The sequence below is a fragment of the Eptesicus fuscus genome, chromosome 15 (assembly GCF_027574615.1).
Source record: "Eptesicus fuscus isolate TK198812 chromosome 15, DD_ASM_mEF_20220401, whole genome shotgun sequence".
Taxonomy (NCBI): domain Eukaryota; kingdom Metazoa; phylum Chordata; class Mammalia; order Chiroptera; family Vespertilionidae; genus Eptesicus; species Eptesicus fuscus.
This window is the reverse complement of record NC_072487.1, coordinates 46,278,763-46,299,317: the sequence shown is the minus strand read 5'-3', so window position 1 is coordinate 46,299,317 and position 20,555 is coordinate 46,278,763. Positions and strand designations below refer to the sequence as shown.

The 20,555-nt window shown below is 41.8% G+C and overlaps 1 protein-coding gene and 2 non-coding genes across 3 annotated transcripts in view; 2 read left to right on the top strand and 1 right to left on the bottom strand.

Annotated features, from left to right (window-relative positions):
* The window catches only part of SLC28A3 (solute carrier family 28 member 3), a 57,790-nt gene extending 41,492 nt beyond the window's left edge, over positions 1–16,298 (top strand). The window contains exons 11-18 of the mRNA XM_028146238.2: positions 1,524–1,649; positions 3,207–3,337; positions 4,992–5,160; positions 5,559–5,756; positions 10,600–10,681; positions 11,395–11,493; positions 11,724–11,844; positions 15,090–16,298. Of these exons, the coding sequence (XP_028002039.2) occupies positions 1,524–1,649; positions 3,207–3,337; positions 4,992–5,160; positions 5,559–5,756; positions 10,600–10,681; positions 11,395–11,493; positions 11,724–11,844; positions 15,090–15,216 (1,053 nt within the window). The 3' untranslated portion in view covers positions 15,217–16,298. The remainder of the gene's footprint in view (positions 1–1,523; positions 1,650–3,206; positions 3,338–4,991; positions 5,161–5,558; positions 5,757–10,599; positions 10,682–11,394; positions 11,494–11,723; positions 11,845–15,089) is intronic.
* A 2,790-nt stretch (positions 16,299–19,088) lies between these two features.
* Positions 19,089–19,215, top strand: LOC114231751 (small nucleolar RNA SNORA25). The gene has a single exon (XR_003617748.2). It is a non-coding gene; the product is annotated as a small nucleolar RNA SNORA25 (small nucleolar RNA).
* Positions 19,216–20,115: 900 nt separating this feature from the next.
* Positions 20,116–20,222, bottom strand: LOC114231736 (U6 spliceosomal RNA). Its single transcript, XR_003617736.2, has one exon. It is a non-coding gene; the product is annotated as a U6 spliceosomal RNA (small nuclear RNA).
* Positions 20,223–20,555: the final 333 nt, after the last annotated feature.

Here is a 20,555-nt window from a genome sequence, read left to right as displayed (position 1 = left end):
CAGGCATCCCTAGTATAGTGCTCGTGGTAATGAAAGAGGCCAAGAAAGGCTTTCAACCAACAACCAGGCAGCTAGCTGTATGAATACTCGAGCTCATTCTCCCTTTTCTGAACTGGCCAACACGCTATCTTTGCTGAGCCTGAAGAAACATGCTGATGAACAAAAGCATTTTCATCTCTCTGACCCATCAGGCAAAGTGTCCTTTTGCTTGAAGTCCATTTAAAAAAGAAAGAAGAAAAAAAAAAGTGCCGACAGATATCCCTCAAAACAGCAGCATTCCTGAGGGGTGGACACGTAATAAATGGTACTGATCATCTCATCACTCAGATATGTAGCTCCAGGCAGAATGGCATCACACACCACAGAAACCCCGTATGAATGCTTGCTGTCAGGGCTGCCCAAGGAAACTGGATTTGAAGTGAAAATCAAGTCAGCCAGGAAAGCACATGGCCCAAATCCTAGGCTTGCAACTGCTCTGGGCAGACTGGGCCTTATTGGTAAGCCCAGCTTGCTAGCCTGGAGCAGAGTCTTTAGAGCGGGGCCCATATTCCTTCCGTAGGAATTGAAATTATTATAATTATAGTCATAAACTCTCTCAGGACTAATTAGGGCACCATCTTGAGTTGATTACTCCTACCTGCAGGGTAAGAGGGCTCATGTACTGAGTTTCAATTTAGTCCATAAATTGGAGCTCAACACATTCAATCTTTTAGAACAATTAGAAATAATGAGGGGAAAATTGTAAAATTGCACACATGCTTCTGTGGTGCTCAATTTGGCACTTAATATGCTAAAAGTACAGCTATTATTTATGGAGAGCCCCACGCTGCAGGCACCGGCTCTCCTTAATGGGACTCAAGCCTTTACAACCACATCCTCTCCAATTCCTTTCCGCCCAAGAGGAAGAGGGGTGTCTCTGATTCTCAATGAGAAAAGGGCCTGTGAGCCCCTGTCCTTGTTATTGCTGGTATTTTTTTTTTTTTTATATTTGTGCTTCTATCTCCCTGTGGTATTAGCAAAGTGACTTAGGGTCTGTCGCAAGAAGCTGGAAGACCGGAAGTTACAGAAGCTTGGGAATCACAATTCACAAGGCCAGGCCACTGGGTAGAGTTATTTGGCCAATGATGTTCCCACCTTTGAAAAGTGTACACAGCCATCAGAATTCAATCCTAGGTTATGTGGGGGCCTTAGGTGAATTGGCCTTGCAAACTTTGCAAACAACACATGACTCTCTACTGTAACTGCACTGCCCTAGAGTTCAAATGAGCCAGACACTTATGGTGGGGGTCCTCAAACTCAGCATGCATCAGAGCCACCTGGAAGGCTTATTAAAACAGGCTGCTGGCCCCACCCCCAGAGTCTCTGATTCAGCATGTCTACAAAGTTCCCACGTTCTGCTGATAGAGCTGGTCTGAGGTCCACTCTTAGAAATTCTGCATTTAGACAATGGAAATTTCAGTAGGTTGTCATAAACTCCCAAAATTTAAAAGGGAATGTTTAATCTGGTCACACTTTCTTTCCAGTCAGAGTCCCCACTGCTGGTCCGACCATACTTACCATACATCACCAAGTCTGAACTCCATGCAATTATGACCGCTGGGTTCGCTACCATTGCCGGAAGTGTCTTGGGCGCATACATTTCTTTCGGGGTAAGAATATTTTGGGATTGACTTATGGAAATACAACCTCGCCTTTCTTTGCCATTATTATTTCTTTTTCTTTTCTCTCCCATTGCTGCTGGATAAGGAGACCAAAGGAGTATCCTTTTTGCTGTATAGTTGGTCACAATTCCTTTAGCATTTGAATGGAGTGACCTTTTGGGGGCTTCACTTTCATATCCTTGTCACCTAAATGTGGATTATATCCACCCATAATAAAATGAAATCATATTATGAGGTTAGTTTTGCTGAAAATTTAAATTTTATTAAAAATTAAAGTATTACTGACATTAGTAGAGGCGATCTAGACCAGGGTCAGCAAACTAGGGCTTATGAGCCAAATCTAAATCACTCCCTTTTTTTCTAATAAAATTGAAGTTTTATTAGAAACCAGCTACTCCCATTCATTTCTGTACAGCAGCTTTCATGCTATAGCATTGAATAGTTGTGGTCCCCAAGGCCAAACTTATTTACTCCATCGCCCTTTACAGAAAATGCTGTCTGACCCCTGGCCTAGAGCAGTGGTTCTCAAACCTTACCATACATTAGAATCACCAGGGAGCTTTCAGAAGCCCTCATGCCCAAACCCATAACCCAGAGTAATTAAACCAGAATTTCTTGGGAAGAGACCCAGAAATAAATATTTTTTTAAAGTTCCCCAGATTCCAATGTACAGCCCAGTTGAGAGTTGGTAGCCTATGGTATGGGGCTGGGGAATGTTATGAGAGCTGGTGCACAGAGGTGCACGTAGATGGAACCCCGTATTGGAGAAATGGAATAACACATCAGCTGTGTGAACCAGTGATTAGCAATTCTCACAAGACAGATGTGTTTCATTCCAGGACTTCGTCTTGGCCTTGGAAAGCCAGCCAATAAAAAGAAGGAAGAAGAAAAGGAGCAAGGAGACCTCAGGAATAGCAGTTTAACCAGATCCCCAGATGGGAGTAGGGAGAGAGATGCTGATTCTAGAATTCTGAAACTATAAGTGAGAATGCAGAAACAATAAGGGTAAGGGGAGGAAAGGGGAAAGAGTTTAAGTAGACCAGCAGTGAGGAAAACAAATAGTTTACAGATTAAAGGGATTCTGGGTAAATGAATATTATGTAAAGACTCAAAGGATAGCAGAAGAAAGATGGAGAGGGGTACATCCATGCCTGTACCCCCCAGGTAGTCCCTATCTAAATTGATGACATAATGAAGTATGGGCTTTAGGGACTATTAGAACATTCAAAAGGACAACAGAGAGGTGGAGGAACTTCTTTGAAAGTTCCTACAGCACAAGATTAATTCTCTTATGAAATGATCTGAGTCGTTTGTATTTCTCCCCAAGAATGTGATTAATTCACACAAATTCCTTTCTTCTCCCTCTGACTCTCAAGGTGATGCCAACTTGGCTAAGTGAGCTCTTCCAAGCCTCCAAAGAAATATTGTTTCTGACATAGAATCAATTCCTGCCCATCTTCTCCCTTGGAAGACTTTTGGGTCATTTATCCTGAACACAACAGAAGAGCTATACCTAAGTTAGCCTTTTTTCTCCTGAAATCACAGGTTTCGTCCACCCACTTGTTGACGGCTTCAGTTATGTCAGCACCCGCATCACTGGCTGTTGCTAAACTCTTTTGGCCTGAGACAGAAACACCTAAAATAACCCTCAAGAATGCCATGAAAATGGAAAGTGGGTAAGTGGAACACATTCACCTAGTTCATCACTACACAGCCAGAGGGGGAGGGAGGTCCAAATTCAAGGTGATCATCAGAGAGCACAGTGAATTATGGCAGTAAACCGAATTTAATTTCCCAGTGACTATTTAGACTTCACCCCAAAAAATCTTGTTTTCACACTGGAGGAAAACCTTTCTAAATACCTGAATGTCAGTACAATTCCTTGAATGTTAAATGTAGATATTTCACTTTAAATATAGTATGGTGTTAGTTCAGCTTAAGACTATTGGAAAGCTATGGGATAATCATTTCTAGAAGTTTATTATATAACTAGAGGCCCAGTGCACAAATTCGTGCATGGGGGAGGGGCGGGTCCCTAGGCCTGGCTGGCAAACGGGGCCCATCAAGGCCAACAGGCCAGGGGGAGGGACCGCAGGAGGTTGGCCGGCCGGGGGGGGGAGGGACTGAAGGAGGTTGGCCAGCCAAAGGAGGTTGGCTATAGGAGCGCACTGACCACCAGGGGGAAGTTCCTGCATTGAGCATCTGCCCCTTGGTGGTCAGTGCGTGTCATAGCAACCAGTCAACCGGTTGTTCAGTCACTTAGGCTTTTATATATAGAGATAGGGCAGAGACAGTGTGATATAATAATCCTTAGCCCCTCATTGGTTCATTTTCTTTGGCTCTGTGGAAAAGAAAAAATAGGTGGAAGAAACTAAGGGATTTAGGATGTTTAAGAGTGTTTCATGAAATCACAGAATTAACCAACATGTTTTTGAGATTCATCCTTTGTTTGTATTATAGGGAAAGTCCTAACCATGAGTGAAAAGCAAGTTGTTGAATGCATATATGAAATATGTGTGATTCCACTTATAAAGTTAGCAAATGTGTAAACCTATACAGTATATTATTTAGGGATACAGACAAGTAGGAAAATTGAAAAGAAAGGGAATGATAAGCTTATTTTAAGGGAGCAAGGTACTTCTGAGAGTAGAGAGAAGAGGATGAGACTAAGAAAGAGCACTGGGTGCGGGGGTAGGCAGGAAGGTGGGACTCAAAGTTGTTAGTCACTTTGCATTTCTGAAGTGAGGTTAGGAATATTCGGACCTTCCTTGAACTGTTAGTTCTTCTATAATGAATATTTTCTAAATATTCTCTGATAGCTATTTTTTAATTAGATATAATTTTTAGAAAGTTTTTTTTAAATATTGTTTATTGATTTTTTACAGAGTGGAAGGGAGAGGGATAGAGAGTTAGAAACATCAATGAGAGAGAAACATCGATCAGCTGCCTCCTGCACACCTCCTACTGGGGATGTGCCCACAACCAAGGTACATGCCCTTGACAGGAATTGAACCTGGGACCTTTCAGTCCACAGGCCAACGCTCTATCCACTGAGCCAAACCGTTTAGGGCTAGATATAAGTTTTAAAACCTAAAGTTTTATCTTTTCCTAATTTTTATATTATAATGAAAAGAGTAATATAACACATACCCATCACCTATACTCTGCCACCATGATTTCATAGAATTCAGGTGAGTGTTTTGACTCAGACATGGGCCTGAGAGCTGGTCTCTCCATCCAAATGAGCTTTGATTAGGCCATTCCTATACATGTGGTATCCATCCAGGGAAAACTCATCGGTAATTCTGGGATTACTATTTTTTGATAAAGTGATTCAAGGAATCTCCTAGAAGCCGCAACACAGGGAGCCTCCTCATCCATCTCCCTGGTGGCAAACATTGCTGTGAATCTGATTGCCTTCATAGCCCTGTTGTCTTTTATGAATGCAGCGCTGTCCTGGTTTGGAAACATGCTCGACTACCCACAACTAAGTTTTGAGGTATAATTCTACCATGTTTCTCCTCCATTTTATTTCTGCCTATCTTTCTTAAAAGCAAGAAAAGGTTTCTGAACAACTTTCCCTAACTGCCTATAGCACACTCTTACCTAATGTACACACTTACCGCGTAACCCCCATCTTCTCACCCTCACTTCCCTCTTTTAACATCCTCCTCCCTGCAACATTCAGTCATTCTCTCCTGACCCCGTCTCAAGAATCCAGATTACTTCAAATGACCAATTCTAACCTTGATTCCTAATGGATAAAGATGGGCAAGGGTGTGTGAAGGGATTTTTATGCCTCAAGGAAACACAGAAGGGGCAGGAACAATCTTGTCCAGAGGGTGAGGCAGAAGCTAATCGCCACTCTAATAAAGTATCTGTTTTTGGTTTCTGTAGCTAATATGCTCCTACATCTTCATGCCCTTCTCCTTCATGATGGGAGTGGACTGGCAGGACAGCTTTATGGTTGCCAAACTCCTAGGTTATAAGACATTCTTCAATGAATTTGTGGCTTATGAACATCTCTCAAAATTGATCAATTTAAGGAAAAAGGCTGGACCCAAATTTGTGAATGGTGTGCAGCAATATATGTCGGTGAGTAAATATTTTGATGTTCAGTGCACCTTTTCAACACATACATACATTCATCAGATAGTTACTGGTGCCTCTGTGTGTCAATCAGCATGGCAGGCACTTGGGAGGCATCAAGAAAACAAAACATACCAAAATCCCTGGTCTCATGGAGCTCATTGTGTACTTAGCACCTCATAATTTTCAGTTATGCTGAGTTAATCAGTGTGTGTGTGCGCGCATGCGTGTGTACAGAGAAACACAACTAATCCTTATCACTGTGATCATTTACTTTTGAGCACTATGGAGCTGGGACTGAAATTAATCAATCATCAAATACTTATTGAATACCTTCTATGTATAGCATACTTAGGTACTGAGGCCACAGCACTGAACAAGTGATGAGGCCTAAGCCCTAATGGGGCTCATAGTCTAATGATCTCAAGGTCCCTTCCTTCCAGCTTAAGCAATTCTATGAACTCTGAGAAACCACAACATAGTGCCTGGACAGTCGCCACCCTCCAAGTGGATGAGAGAAGAGAAGGTCAGGTCTGTGGTCGGAACCTCTGAGACAAGTATCCCATAACTATGTCAGAATTTGAGGTCAATAGGCTGCAAGGAGATGCTCATTTCTGCTTGGCCCTACATGGGATAAGAGAACTCAGGAGAGGCCATTATTCAGGCCCTTTTTACAGTTGAGTCTCTAACTTTTACTTCCTAGAAGGACAGAATTGTCACACAAGGAAGCTCTTAGGGAAATGGTGAACATTTCTGACCATTACTCATTGACACAATCCATTTGGAATTAATGTCCTAGGCTTTCAAAGGAAAGGGGAGGAAAAGCATGCTGCCCAAGGTTCTAATGGAGACAGACAACCCACCATCTCTCCCAGCCCCCCAAAGACCAAACATGCAAATTTACTCCCACACATTACACACATGTAACAGCATACCCCAGGAGAGTACTTTTCTATTTTAGGTTGGGAGCATTTTGACCCACATATCTGCTATGAGCAATGGCTCTGTTAAGTCTCCTGTTTCTCAAATGTTCATTCTTCAACGGGCAGCACAGTGGTGCTTGGCCCAGTGACCTCATTGTTTAGATGCCACCACTAACCAGGTTGCTCCCCTGCCAAAAGTAAACAATAGGCTAGATGAAGGGAAATGTTTTCCACCCCCAGCTGCCAGCTGCCAGGAGAAAGTGGTTCTGTTAATGAGCACAGCAAGCTCACAGTTCCGGCAATGCTGAGCAGGTTTGCCAACAGGTTATTAAGGGGATGGAGGAAAGAACAGTAGAGCTGATTTGGGTTGGGGGTGAGTCCAACCCGAGGCAGGCGCACAAAGGACATTTGGAAATATGAGCTCAATGACTTCTACTAATGTTGAGTCGTGATGGGAAAAGCACTTTTTTATTTTCCAGATCTTATTTCCAATCAACAAAATGGGGATGAGTCCCTGCAAATTCTTGTTTACTAACCAAGAAATGTGTGTCCGGGGAGAGGGGGAGAGGGGGCAACAGTCTCCTAGGAAAGGTACTCTGTAACTGTAACTGGAGTGTGAGATCTGGGTGCAAGAGGCAAAAACACGATGTAATCCATTGAATTATGGCCACTGCTGATCTCCGTTTTAAGAGATCAGAACATGTATGCAGCACCCACATAAATAGAATGAGCTCTTTATTTCTCAGTCATGTTCTCTTTCTTAACTATAATATCTTGCATGTTTGGTTACATGTAATACAAAGTATGGTACAGAATTAAAAGGGTACAAAATGATGTAGAGGGAAAAGTAAGTCATTCTCCCTATTTCTCTGCCCCCAGCCCCTCTCGCTGTAACACATTAGGCTCTCTGTTCTTAACCTTGCTCATCGCACCTAATGACATATTTCAGATGCCTTTCCATATCGTTGTCTGTGACATGATATTCTATTGTACAGCACACTGCAATTTATTTTAACCAGTCCCTTGCTGATGAACAATATTAACAATTTTTTGCTGTTAGAGGTAATGCTGCAATGAATGTCCTTGTACATATGGCATGTTTGCAAGGAGAGCCGAAGGATCTATTATTAATTTCCTAGTACATGCAGCCCATTCCATCATGTAATCTTGCACATTTATGGGAAAAGGCAAAATGCAATCATCTCAGCCTCCTTTTCCTCTTATTATAAAACCCTCCATGGCCACATCTGTGTACCCCCTTCCCATAACTCCCCAGAAAGGGGAAAGAGGAATCTCAGTCCTTTATGCCATTTCCCTCCCTATGGTCTCTTAATAGGCTTGCCTGTTTTTTAAGATGACTGAACTAAATGAAAAGCACTAGAGAAAGCAGGGGATGAGAATGAGCTTGTCCAGAAACATTGGACTGCTCGAATACTTGAAATATTTTTTCCTGCCTGCTATAAGCACACTGATTGAAAACCAACAAAGGAGTTCTCAGAAACCATGAACAAGAAGAGGGGCCTTATAATCAACAAAAATTGCAATGACCACTTGAGTCTTAAATGTGAGCTTTTAAAAATTCCAGTTGCCCTGACCGGTTTGGCTCAGAGGATAGAGCATCGGCCTGCGAACTGAAGGGTCCCGGGTTTGATTCCAGTCAAGGGCATGTACCTTGGTTGCAAGCACATCCCCAGTAGGGGGTGTGCAGGAGGCAGCTGAACGATGTTTCTAACTCTCTATCCCTCTCCCTTCTTCTCTGTAAAAAAAAATCAATAAAATATATATATATTTTTTTTAAAATTCCAGTTAGCGCCCTGGCCAGTGTCGCTCAGTTGGTTGAGCATCGTCCCATGCACCAAAAGGTCGCTGGTTCAATTCCCAGTCAGAGCACAGGCCTGAGTTGCAGGCTCAATCCTGCAGTTGGGGTGCATGCAGGAGACAACTGATTGATGCTTCTCTTTCTCCCTCTCTCTCTCTAAAATCAATGAAAACATATATTTTTTTAAAATCTAGTGAGTGAAAAAGGGAGAAAAGACACCACCTCTTTGAATGTAGCATTGGCCTTGTTTGTCCTTTGAACCAAATCATAGATTTTTCAGGATTTTGGAAAAGAAAATTATTGCCTCAATGTGGGGGGTGCCTTAACCAGATGGGGTATACCTTTGGTGAACAACGAAGTCCACTGAATCTCTCAGCCTCCTTCCTACAGTAGGTCCCTCAGTCTGAGAAAGAATTACGTATCTGGCCAGAGCAACACCTCTTGACTATCAGAATAGAGGCAGAGGGCCATGTTCATGGTTTTACAAATTCACCTTCCATCATCTCACTGCCCTGTGAGGAGGACTGTTCACTCTCCCACTTCTAAGCAGGCACCTAATATTCCCATGGGATGTTCAGAGCTGAGGAACAAAGAAAGGAAAGCAAGCACACACCACACCCATACTGAGAGGAACCCCTGAGGTATCTCTGAGCTTCCTCTTGCCTAGTATAATTCATTTTAACACATTCTTTTTGCTGAAATATAGTTTACAGACCACAAGGCCTGTTTTGGGTGTACATGAGTTTTGACAAATGTGTCCCCTGTGTAACCATGACCACAAGCAAGATATAGAACATTTCCATCACACCTAGAAAATGTCCCACCTCCCACTGTAGTCAACAGCCCTCCTCCCCAGTCCCAGGCAGCAAAGGCCTTTCTTTCACTATCGATTACTTTTGTTTATTTTAGAATTTCATATAAATGGATTCACTTGGCATTCATGTTGTTGCATATATTAGTTATTTTCCTTTTTATTGCAGAGTAGTGTTCTATTTTATGGATAGCCACAATTTGTCCATTTGCCTGTTGAAGGACATTTGATTTATTTCCAGCTTGGGACTATTATGAATAAAGTTACTACAAGTATTCATGTACGGTTTTCTTGTGGACATACATATTTCCTTATCCTGGGAAAATTCCTAGGAGTGGGATTTCTGGGTCACACAGCAATGTTATGTTAACTTGATAAGCAACTGCCGAGTACATTTGTATTTTACAAACAGGCTATGTCAGCTTACGTTCCCACCAATAATGTACAAGAGTTCCAATTGCTCCACATCTTTTTAGCCATTTTAGTGGACTCAGTGGTATCTCACTGTTTTAATTTGCATTTCCTGGTGAGTAAGGATGAACATCTTCTCATGTGCTTATTGGCCATTCATATGTCTTTTGTGAAATCTCTTTATCTGTTTTTTTTTAATTGGGTGCTTGTCTTCTTACTAATGAGTTATAATAGTTCTTTATACATTCTGAATAAGTCCTTTGTCAAATAAATGTAATGTGGATATTTTCTGGGATCAATTTTGTATCTTTAGTAGTTAGTACTGTGCCTGGCACATTATAATAGGTGGCCTGGTCACATTGATGTTAGAAGCTATCATTGTAAGCAGAAAGTAGCAATTTGTAGAGGCCACAACCACCAACCTCAAATATTTTTTTTTCTTAAACAACTTTTTAAAATCTCTTTTTTATTGATTTTTAGAGAGAGAAAATATTGATGTGAGAGAGAAATATCGATCGGCCGCCTCCCATACACACCCTGACCGGGGATCAAACCCACAACCTGGATATGTGCCCTGACCTGGAATCAAACTGGCTACCTTTCAGTGCATGGGATGATGCTCAACCAACTGAGCCACACCAGCCACGGCAAACCTCAGGTCTTTTATAGAGAGTCTCTGAATCCACATAGTCCCTTTTCCCTCCCTCAAAATTCAAGGGGAGATGGAAAAAAGTGTCTATGAAGCAACAAGTGTTGGACACCACGCATTGCACATTTAGTTGTCAATACTGTTTCCATAGTCACACTAGGAAGCCTGGTCAGGATGTCATATTTATAAGCTGGGTCACACCTTATAGACACCTGTGTGTTTATGCTTATTTACAGATTCGTTCGGAGACCATTGCCACTTATGCTCTCTGTGGCTTTGCCAATATCAGTTCCCTAGGAATAGTGATTGGTGCACTCAGTAAGTGGAAAGAATATTATTCAACAATAGATGTGATGTAAACATGCTTCAGCTCTCCATTTTGCTCTGTGACATTATTTGTGTTTAAAAAAAAAAAGCCCTGCCACAGCAGTAAATCTTTTGGAGTCTATTTTTTATCCCTGCTCTGCAATGTAGTTTTCCTGTGTATACCCAAGCTAACTTGAGCAAGAATTTGCTCCAATGGACAGGTTCTTTTCCCCCTGAGGATGACACATAGGTTTCACTTTGCATGCCAGTTCCCAGAGGTTTATAATGGCCACCTGGAGAAGGATGCAAGGGTTCAGTGGGAAAATGCTGTGATTAAATTGTGATTTCTCTCATGGGCATAGAAGTAGATGATGATGAATGGACTGCAAATATTTGAAATGCATCCTTGCAATGCAATTGCCTTGCCATGCCCCCAACATACCAGGAGCCTTCTGGATGAAACTGAGGACTTGTTTCTTTGTGTGGACAAACTTCATCCCTTCCTCACACACCAGAGAACTTCTCTGGTTGTGGAGCTCATCACTAAGTTCTTGAATCTTGAATTTCCCAGTTTAGTTTTGTTTTGTTTTGTTTTGTTTTGTTTTTGTTTTTTAAGTTAGCTGACCTGAGACCCCACCCCAGAACGATTCTCAGAGGCTGGGAATTTGGAATTCTACGCAATAGTCTCGACATTAATCTCTAATTCTTGCTTCTATGTTTCCCAGCAACCATGGCTCCTTCCAGAAAGCGTGACATCACCTCAGGGGCAATGAGAGCTCTGATTTCAGGGACCACCGCCTGCTTCATGACAGCCTGTGTCGCAGGTACCGCCTCCTGTCCTCTGTGTCCTGTCTCCCTGTGCCCATAGGATGGCAGCTTTCAGGGGGACAGTGCTTCCAACCAGCATATGCTGCTGCAGAAAGTTGAGAGGCAGAGCTGCCTGTAAGCATGTTGTAAAGTGAAATGTGTGGACACGGTGGAGAAGCTAAGGAACCAAGGAATGTTCAGGGGCTTTGTTAATGAATACACTGAATGGCATCTGTTCCACTTCCAGGCATTCTCTCTGGCACTCCTGTAGACGTCAACTGTCACCACATTTTAGAGAATGTCTTCAACTCCAGTTTACCTAGAAACACTACCAATGTGGTATCTTGTTGCCAGAGTCTAATGAGCAGGTATTGTATTCTTGATTATTATTTATTTTTTTTTAATTAAATAAATCTTTATTGTTCATATTATTACAGTTGTTCCTCTTTCCCCCCTCCCCCATAGCTCCCCTCCGCCTGGTTCCCATCCCACCCTCCTCCCTTACCTGCCCCCCACTGTCCTCATCCAGTCTCTTCCCACACCCCCCACACCCCTTTCCCCCTGAGAGTTGTCAGTCCACTCCCTTTCTATGCCCCTGATTCTATTATATTCACCAGTTTATTCTGTACATCAGATTTTTAATTCACTTGATGTTTAGATTCACTTGTTGATAGATATGTATTTGTTGTTCATAATTTTTATCTTTACCTTTTTCTTCTTCTTCCTCTTCTTAAAGAACACATTTCAGCATTTCATATAATACTGGTTTGGCGTTGATGAACTCCTTTAGCTTTTTCTTATCTGTGAAGCTCTTTAGCTGACCTTCAATTCTGAATGTCAGCTTGGCTGGGTAGAGTAATCTTGGTTGTAGATTCTTGCTATTCATCACTTTGAATATTTCTTGCCACTCCCATCTGGCCTGCATAGTTTCTGTTGAGAAATCAGTTGACAATCATATGGGTGCTCCTTTGTATGTAATTAACTGTTTTTCTCTTGCTGCTTTTAATATTCTCTCTTTGTCTTTTGCTCTTGGCATTTTAATTATGATGTGTCTTGGTGTGGTCCTCTTTGGATTCCTTTTGTTTGGGGTTCTGTGTGCTTCCTGGACTTGTAAGTCTATTTCTTTCATCAGGTTGGGGAAGTTTTATGTCATTATTTCTTCAAATAGGTTTTCAGTATCTTGCTCTCTCTCTTCTTCTGGCACCCTTATAATTCTGATGTTGGTACGCTTGAAGTTGTCCCAGAGGCTTCTTACACTATCTTCAACTTTTTGGATTCTTTTTTCTTTTAGCTTTTCAAGTTGAGTGATTTTTGCTTCTTTGTATTTCAAATCTTTGACTTGATTCTTGCGTTCCTCTAGTTTGCTGTTGGGTGTCTGTATAATAGTTTTTATTTCAGTCAGTGTATGTTTAATTTCTAGTTGGTCCTTTTCCATATCCTCGAGGGTCTCTCTCATATCCTCAAGGGTCTCGCTAAATTTATCGGCCTTTTCTAGGAAATTCTTGAAAAACCTTATAACCGTGGTTTTGAACTCTACCTCCAGTCATTTGTTTTCCTCCATTTCTTTCATTTGTGATATGTTCCTTTGTCTCTGCATTTTCGCTGCTTCCCTGAGTTGGTAGGGTAGCTTTGTGTGCTAGGTGTCCTATATGGGCCAGTGGCTCGGCCTCCTCAATTACCTGAGGTGGACACTCATGGTGCACCCCTTTGTAGACTGTGTGTACAGCCTTGTTGTAGTTAAGTCTTGATTGTTGTTGGTATCAGTGGGAGGAGTTGACCTCCAGGCCAATTGGCTGTGAGGATTAGCTATGTCTACGCCGGGAGACAGCCTTATTCAACTAGACTTGCAAAATTGCAAAAGCCTCTGTGCTCAGCTTGGATGGGGCGGAGTTTCAGGGTGGAGCCTACAGCCTTGGCTTCCCGTCAGCCCCGCCCTATGAGGTTCCTGGGTCTCAATGTCCCTCAGTGTCCCTCAGTACTCACTGCAAGCACCTCTGAGAGAAAGGCGCCCTCTAGTTTCGCCCACTGCCAGACAGTCTAGTCTCTCCCCCAATGAATCTGGATTCCTAGATTCTCGCCCGGAACTGGGGTTCAGTGCAGTCGGAACTGGGGTTCAGCACAATCCGGAGCTTTTGTCCTCTGCGCGCATTCATGTGCGCACCTCTGGAGCTCTGCCTTTTGCCGCTCCCCTGATTTTCCGCCTTACAGCCCAGATTCCCCCAGTATGAGCCTGGGTCCCCAGGGTCTCGCCCGGAACTGGGGTTCAGTGCAGTCGGGGCTGGGGTTCAGCGTAGTCCAGAGCTTTTGTCTCCTTCCTGCCAGGGCAATCCAGCGGCACAGTCAACAGTCCGTCCTCTGCGCACATTCACATGCGCGCCTCCGGAGCTCTGCCTTTCGCCGCTCCCCTGAGTTTCCGCCTTACAGTCCAGATTCCCCCCGTATGAGCCTGGGTCCCCAGCATCTCGCCCGGAACTGGGGTTCAGTGCAGTCCGGAGCTTTTATCTCCTTCCCGCTAGAGAACGCTAGCCAGGCACTCAGCCGCCCCGTCCTCTCTGGCTCTGTCCTCTCCGCACGCGCACGCCCGTGTCTCCGTATTTCAGGCTTTTACAGCTCCTCTGGTTTTCCTTGTGGTTTTCTCTTTTCTTCTAGTTGTAGAATTTCCAGTCAGTCAGCTTTCCTGTGGTTCTGGATGATGTCCGTTTTGTCTTTTAGTTGTATTTTTGAAATTGTTGTACGAGGCTGCAGTTTAGGTGTTTACCTATGCCACCATCTTGGTTTCTGTCTGATTATTATTTCTTTAGACCTCATTCACTTATCTTTATATCTTCATAAATCTTACTTTATTTAAATATAAGAATGTGTGTGACAATTCTAACCACCTTTCACTTTGACTTTTCTCAGCTAAGGCTAGGAATCATAGTATTAAACAGTGCTGCTCAAGCATTTTATACTGCCCCAGCTATGTATTAGGCACTATGTCTGAATTAGCTCTCTTGAACTTCGAAACGGCTCTTTAAGTTAGGCACTCTTGCTTGGGTAAGCATCGGATAAAATCAGGGCTTGGAGAGGCTATGTCCATTGCCTAAGAAAAACGAGTTCATGCACAATCAAGACAGAAAGATCTAAGAAAAATTGGGTATTTCTGCCACAGAACCCACACCCTTAACTAGTATCCTAGTTTCATTACTTGGTACTGCCTCCCTTTGAAGATCATGCAACGCAGGTTATCCTGACAACATGGTGATGAGCTACAGTGCATGAGGGCCCACCAGTGGCCCATGCCAGCCACCCCCATCCAGTACAGTTTCTATTTACAAAATCAATATCCCCCACCCCCCATCTGCCCTTCTTAATATGTAAGTGTTCTATAAGGATTGATTCAATTCTCCCTTTGTTTATTCTGGAGGAATTAGGGGAAGTCCTTGAGGCCAAATAGGATTTGAGAGTTAAAACTAATTCTCTGGGGCCTCCGTCCTTAACCTACCCTAACCGGAATGTGAGGGAGGAACTCAGCTTCCTCCCCTATGCTTTTTTTCTGAGGTGTCATCTTCTGCTCATCTACTGTTTCTGTTTTCTAAGGCTCAATTAACTGGTTCATTCCACTTTCCACTAGCACTGTTGTCAATGGTACCAGCAAGGTCATCCCAGGAGGAAACCACAGCCTGTATTCTCTGAAGAACTGCTGCCAATTGTTGAATCCATCATCACTGAACTGCAGTTGGATCCCTAATGCATTCTGAGTTCAGTTACTTCTCCAACAGAACTCTAAGTACGGGTGCTGAATTTTCTACTTTGGAGAGAGAGGAAAAAAAAAAAAAAAGCTATTCTCCAAAGATTGATACATCCATCATGAAATCAGCTTTAATTGGAAAGAACAGGAGTGAACCCCAGCATCTATCCTGACTGGGAATCAAACTGTGATCTTTTGGTTCCTGGGTCAATGCTCAACCACTGAGCCACACCAGCCGGGCCATCACGAGTGCTCTTCATATCACAAAGACCATTTTGTGTGAGAAAACACAAACACTAATGTCTGGACTCACAGAAAAATGAATGTGAAAAAGGTTTTGAAATACCTTAAGTAATTTATTTATATTTTCCTTTTTATTAATGTACAAGAATAATTTTTTTAAATCTATGTGTAAATAGTTGATTTTCTTTTGTGCTGGTATTGGTGGTGAAAGAGCAAGCTAAATACCCAAAGAACTCTTTATGCCAGAAGCATAATATACCAGGATATTTCTAGTTATTGATCATTTGTATCAAATTTTTCTTGGAACTCAATGTGCCCTGTTGGTATATAGACTTAATTTTATGGAAACATATTTATATGTCTTTTCCCTCTGTTCTTATGTTCTGGTGTCAGCCTTCATAAAAGCTTTTGGCTTAATGTGCCATGGATGCCAATTATTCATATATTGGTTCTCCTTTGTCTGCTATGTCTTAGTGTGTCATGAATGCCAATTATTCACATGTTGGTTCTCCTTTGTCTGCTATGTCTATTGTTTTTCTCTCCCTTTTTAACTCTTTGCATTTTTTTTTCTATTCTGATTTATTTTAAGGAATCTCTAGTAGAATCTCTTTGCTGTTTCTAGGGTCTCTCTCTGACCAACTAATTTTCAAATTATGTCTGTTACCATTACTATTCCTTGGATGTTTGTAGCTCTTAGCTCTTCTCTGAGCTCTTTTTTAAAATTATTATTTCAAGGAAAATAATTACTGCCCTGTTTTTGTTAAGCATTTTTCTTTTTCAAATTATAAAAAATAATACCAATTTTAAAATGATGTCATTTTTAAATGATGATGTTACAATGGTGTTACATCCCAATAAACTCATTATAAGTTGAAAATGTAAGTCAAAAATGCATTTAATACACCTAACCTAAACATTGTAGTTTAGCTTAGCTTAACCTACCATAAATGTGCTTAGAACACCTACATTAGCCTATAGTTGGACAATCATCTTTTGTTTCATCTCAAGAGTAATTGCCTTCCCCTTCTCGCCAGAACTAGAAGACACAGATGGGTATTATGTAGACATGATAGGATGGGAAAATACAAAACACAGTATCTAAAAATGTTAGCAACACAATACACTGTAGAGTATCAGTTGTTTACCCTTGAGATTGTGTGACTGACCAGGAGCTGTGGTTCACTACCACTACCCCGCATCAAGAGTATCTTAACATATATTACTAGCTCAGGAAGAGATCAAAATTCAAAATTTGCAGTACAGTTTCTACTGGATGTAAGTTGCTTTCACACCATTATAAAGTTAAAAAAAAAAAAACATAAGTTTGGGACTATCTGAATACACACACACACACACACACACACACACACACACACACACCTTTCTCCTCACCCTATTAACTCCAGCTCTTTCCAGTACCACACCCCTGAGACTAATATTGTTAATTGACTGCCATATGCACCTTTCTCCAAACATATAAGAATGTGAAAGATTTGTTGGTGCTATACAAACAGAATGAGTCAATTTACATATCACCTTCAACTTCTTTTCACTTGGTAATATAACCTTGCAAATTTCTATAAGTCATTATGTATAGTTCTAGCTCTATCCTTCCCTTCCCACCATTGTGTGTGTGTGTGTGTGTGTGTGTGTGTGTGTGTGTGTGTGTGTGTGTGTACAATTCTACATAAATGAGATAACAAACTACATGTTCCCAGTGAAACCTCTTAATGGAGGTTTTTGGTGCATGGTAAAATCTACACTCTTTTTTTAAAATATATTTTTATTGATTTCTGAGAGGAAGGGAGAGACAGAGAGAGATAGAAACATCAATGATGAGAAAGAATCATTGGTTGGCTGCCTCCTGCATGCCTCCTACTAAGGATCGAGCCTGCAACCTGGGCATGTGCCCTTGACCAGAATCGAACCCAGGACACTTCAATCTGCAGGCCAACACACTATCCATTGAGCTAAAGCAGCCAGGGCATCTTCACTCTTCTTTAGTAGACATAGAAGCTGAAGAGATGTTTGCACACACACCTAGTTTATCCTTCACCCAGCTCCCCAGTGTTCTAAGATGGTATGTCCATGTGTTTCCTATGTGCTTGCTCAGTTGTTCTCTGAGGTCACTCAGTGCTGACAACATGTTGCTATCAGCCTAGGTACCTGGACCTGGTTTTAAGCCAAAGCTGTGATATCTATAGTGTGTCCCCAAAATATATATACACACTTTAACACTTGACAGCTCAATTTTGAAAACAAAATGTGTTTTAATAGACACTGCTTTATAATTATTCAAAGTGTGTGTATACACTTTTGGGGGCAACCTATATTTTGAAAAACTCTGCACTCTGTCCTATCGGCCCACGAAATTTGAAGCCCCCGGCCTTCTCTCTGAGTCTGTGTTTATACTAATACAGTTTTCACTACTCTGAAAGTCCTTTTCAAACACAGTATTATAAGTCCAGATAGGAATGTCTCCTAATTTCAATAAAGATGGAAGTTTGCTCTATTGCTTATTATTCTCCTTATTGTTTTCCATTGGTTTGCAAAAGGAGAAGAGGGCAGAAATGGCATTTCTTTCCCCGGTGCAAAAACTATGGTTATAAACAAATTTTCTGACCCTATGGAAGCCTTAGGGCCTCAGCCAAAAATTAATTGGAATCATGGACTATGGAGAATTTTCTTTGACTCCCCTCAACCCCCATTGGTAAAATCAGAACATCCAAGCAGTTAGACCTGAGTGGCAAAGTCTTTGCAACTACACTGATTACTAACATGGATTCATTTTGCAAATGCTCCCAACTAATTATTTTTATATGTCTATAGCTTATTTAGGCTGATAGGCTACTGTGAAGGGCTTAAGATGTGCACTTGCCCAGTGAAGCTAACTTCCAATTACAGAACAATTACAAAATCGGGCATGCTTTTAAAGAAGGTACTGAAGGACACAGTGTGCCAGGAAGGATTAAACTCCCCTGAATGTCCTGGAGTGGAGAAGGGGAGGCAATCATTCACATTTTAAACAGGCAGGAGCACAGGACTTAAGGAAGAGATGTCTGGTACAGGCACGCCATACGGTGCTAATGAACCACCTGGTCCTGAGAATAGCTACTTTCTACAACCTGTCACTTATTTATAAAAAAAAAAAATTTGTTTTAAGCTCAAGCAGGAAGGAAAGTATACATTTACCAATTCTTTTTCTGGATCTAAAGACAGCACAAGCTTGTAACAATTGTTTGCCTTTATGTCACAAGGCAATGTGACTGCCTCCTGGATGTAGAGTGAGTATTTTCAACTGTGGTCATTAGTGGGACTACTTGGCGTTTTCATTTCAAAAGACTCTAGAAAATAAACAATGAATCTGCACCAAGTCAGCCCCTCTTACTCATTATATCTTTTGCAAAATGGGAAGATAGTGACTGATGTTGAGGAGGATATAGCCAGTAGCCATGCAACAGAGGAAAGCATTCAAATGACAACCTTAAGATTTAGTCCTCCGACAACTGACAGCAACTACTTGACCATGAGAAACCAGGATTGGAATAAAACATATGACTTACAAGCCATGTTAACATGTAAAATCAGCCCTACATCTTCCACGTACAAACATGCTTCTGGTAATATTCGTAAAACTAGAGGCCCCAAAGAGAGCTTATGGGACTAAAACCAGGAGCTCTTAATGCTGTGACCTAAAATTGAAGTTCTCCATAGGATGTAATAGACACTCTCAATAGTGTCTATTTTGTCCTGAAGAGATATATGATAAAAATAAAAACAAAAACAAAACTAGAGGCCCGATGCATGAAGATTCGTGCAAGAATAGGTCTTCCTTCCCCTGGCTGCCAGCACCCAGGACCCGGGCCTTCGCTCTGGCCCGGAGATGCCTTCCGCCTTCGCACATTGCCCAGAGGCCCGGAGCAGCCGGGGCGGGGCGGAATGCCTGTGTTGTTGCCATGGCGACGATGCAAGCATCCCGGCCCAGCCACCGCCATCTTTGTCGTGTCAATTTGCATATTCCCTCCTTATTGGCTGTGGGTGTCGCCATCTTTGTTGCAAAGTGATGGTCAATTTGCATATTCCATCTTTATTAGATAGGATAAGAGAATTGCAGAACCCTACATCATTCAAAAATGTTTCAACTCCCCTCAGCCCCCCTACTCCCTGCCCCCAGACATGTAGAGCCAACAAACCCATGGCTTATAGCTGAGTTGGGGCAATATCTCTGGTCTAATCTAAAGCCCTTCAACTGCAGAGTAACCACCTCATTGTTTAATTGTTTACACACATGTCTGTCTGACCACTAGACTACTAATTCCTATGTATCTCCAGTACCTAGGATCTGGCATCTAGTAGACATTTGGTAAATGTTTATTCAATGAATAAATGAAAATTGCAAAATGGCTAACCTTCACATAAGCAGACAGTTAACTGGATCACTGTTGAAAACTTTAAAAAATCTCATCAAAATTACACACTCATAAAAATTGCAAAGGCTATGCAAGTGCTTAATTGAGAAGTTGGAAATTGCCTCCCACTTCAATCTCATTCCTACCATAGTCAGCCACAGTTAACACTTTGGTGTCACCGCTAATTTTTCTCTATATATAATAAACAGTACTATAAGTGATAACTAGCAAACTGGAGTGGTGAGTCATCTTTATTTCTAAATATGGAACATTTCACAAATTTGCATGTCATCCTTGCACAGGGGCCTTGCTAATCTTCTCTGTATCATTCCAGTTTTAGTATGTGTGCTGCCGAAGAGAGCACAGGTGAGTCTTCTTTCAAGCTCAATGCCTGAAACACTTCACCTTCCATCTCTTAGCAATGTCAGGCACAGGGTTTTGCTTGTCTTACAGGAACTGTGTTGTACAGTAATGAGCAAACAAAGTTCAGGAGACTGGCCTTCCTGATAATCTATCTGCAAGGCCAGCCTGCAATTTAGTAATGTTGTCTTTGTTGAAACTAAATGGAATCATTAAAAATATCCCAACACCCAGCATGAATAAGCGTATTTACCGTAACCAGATTCCTTCTGCATATATGAACCATTGTCCTACTATTACATTTAGAAAAGCTCTTTCAAGAAATGGAAAACAACCA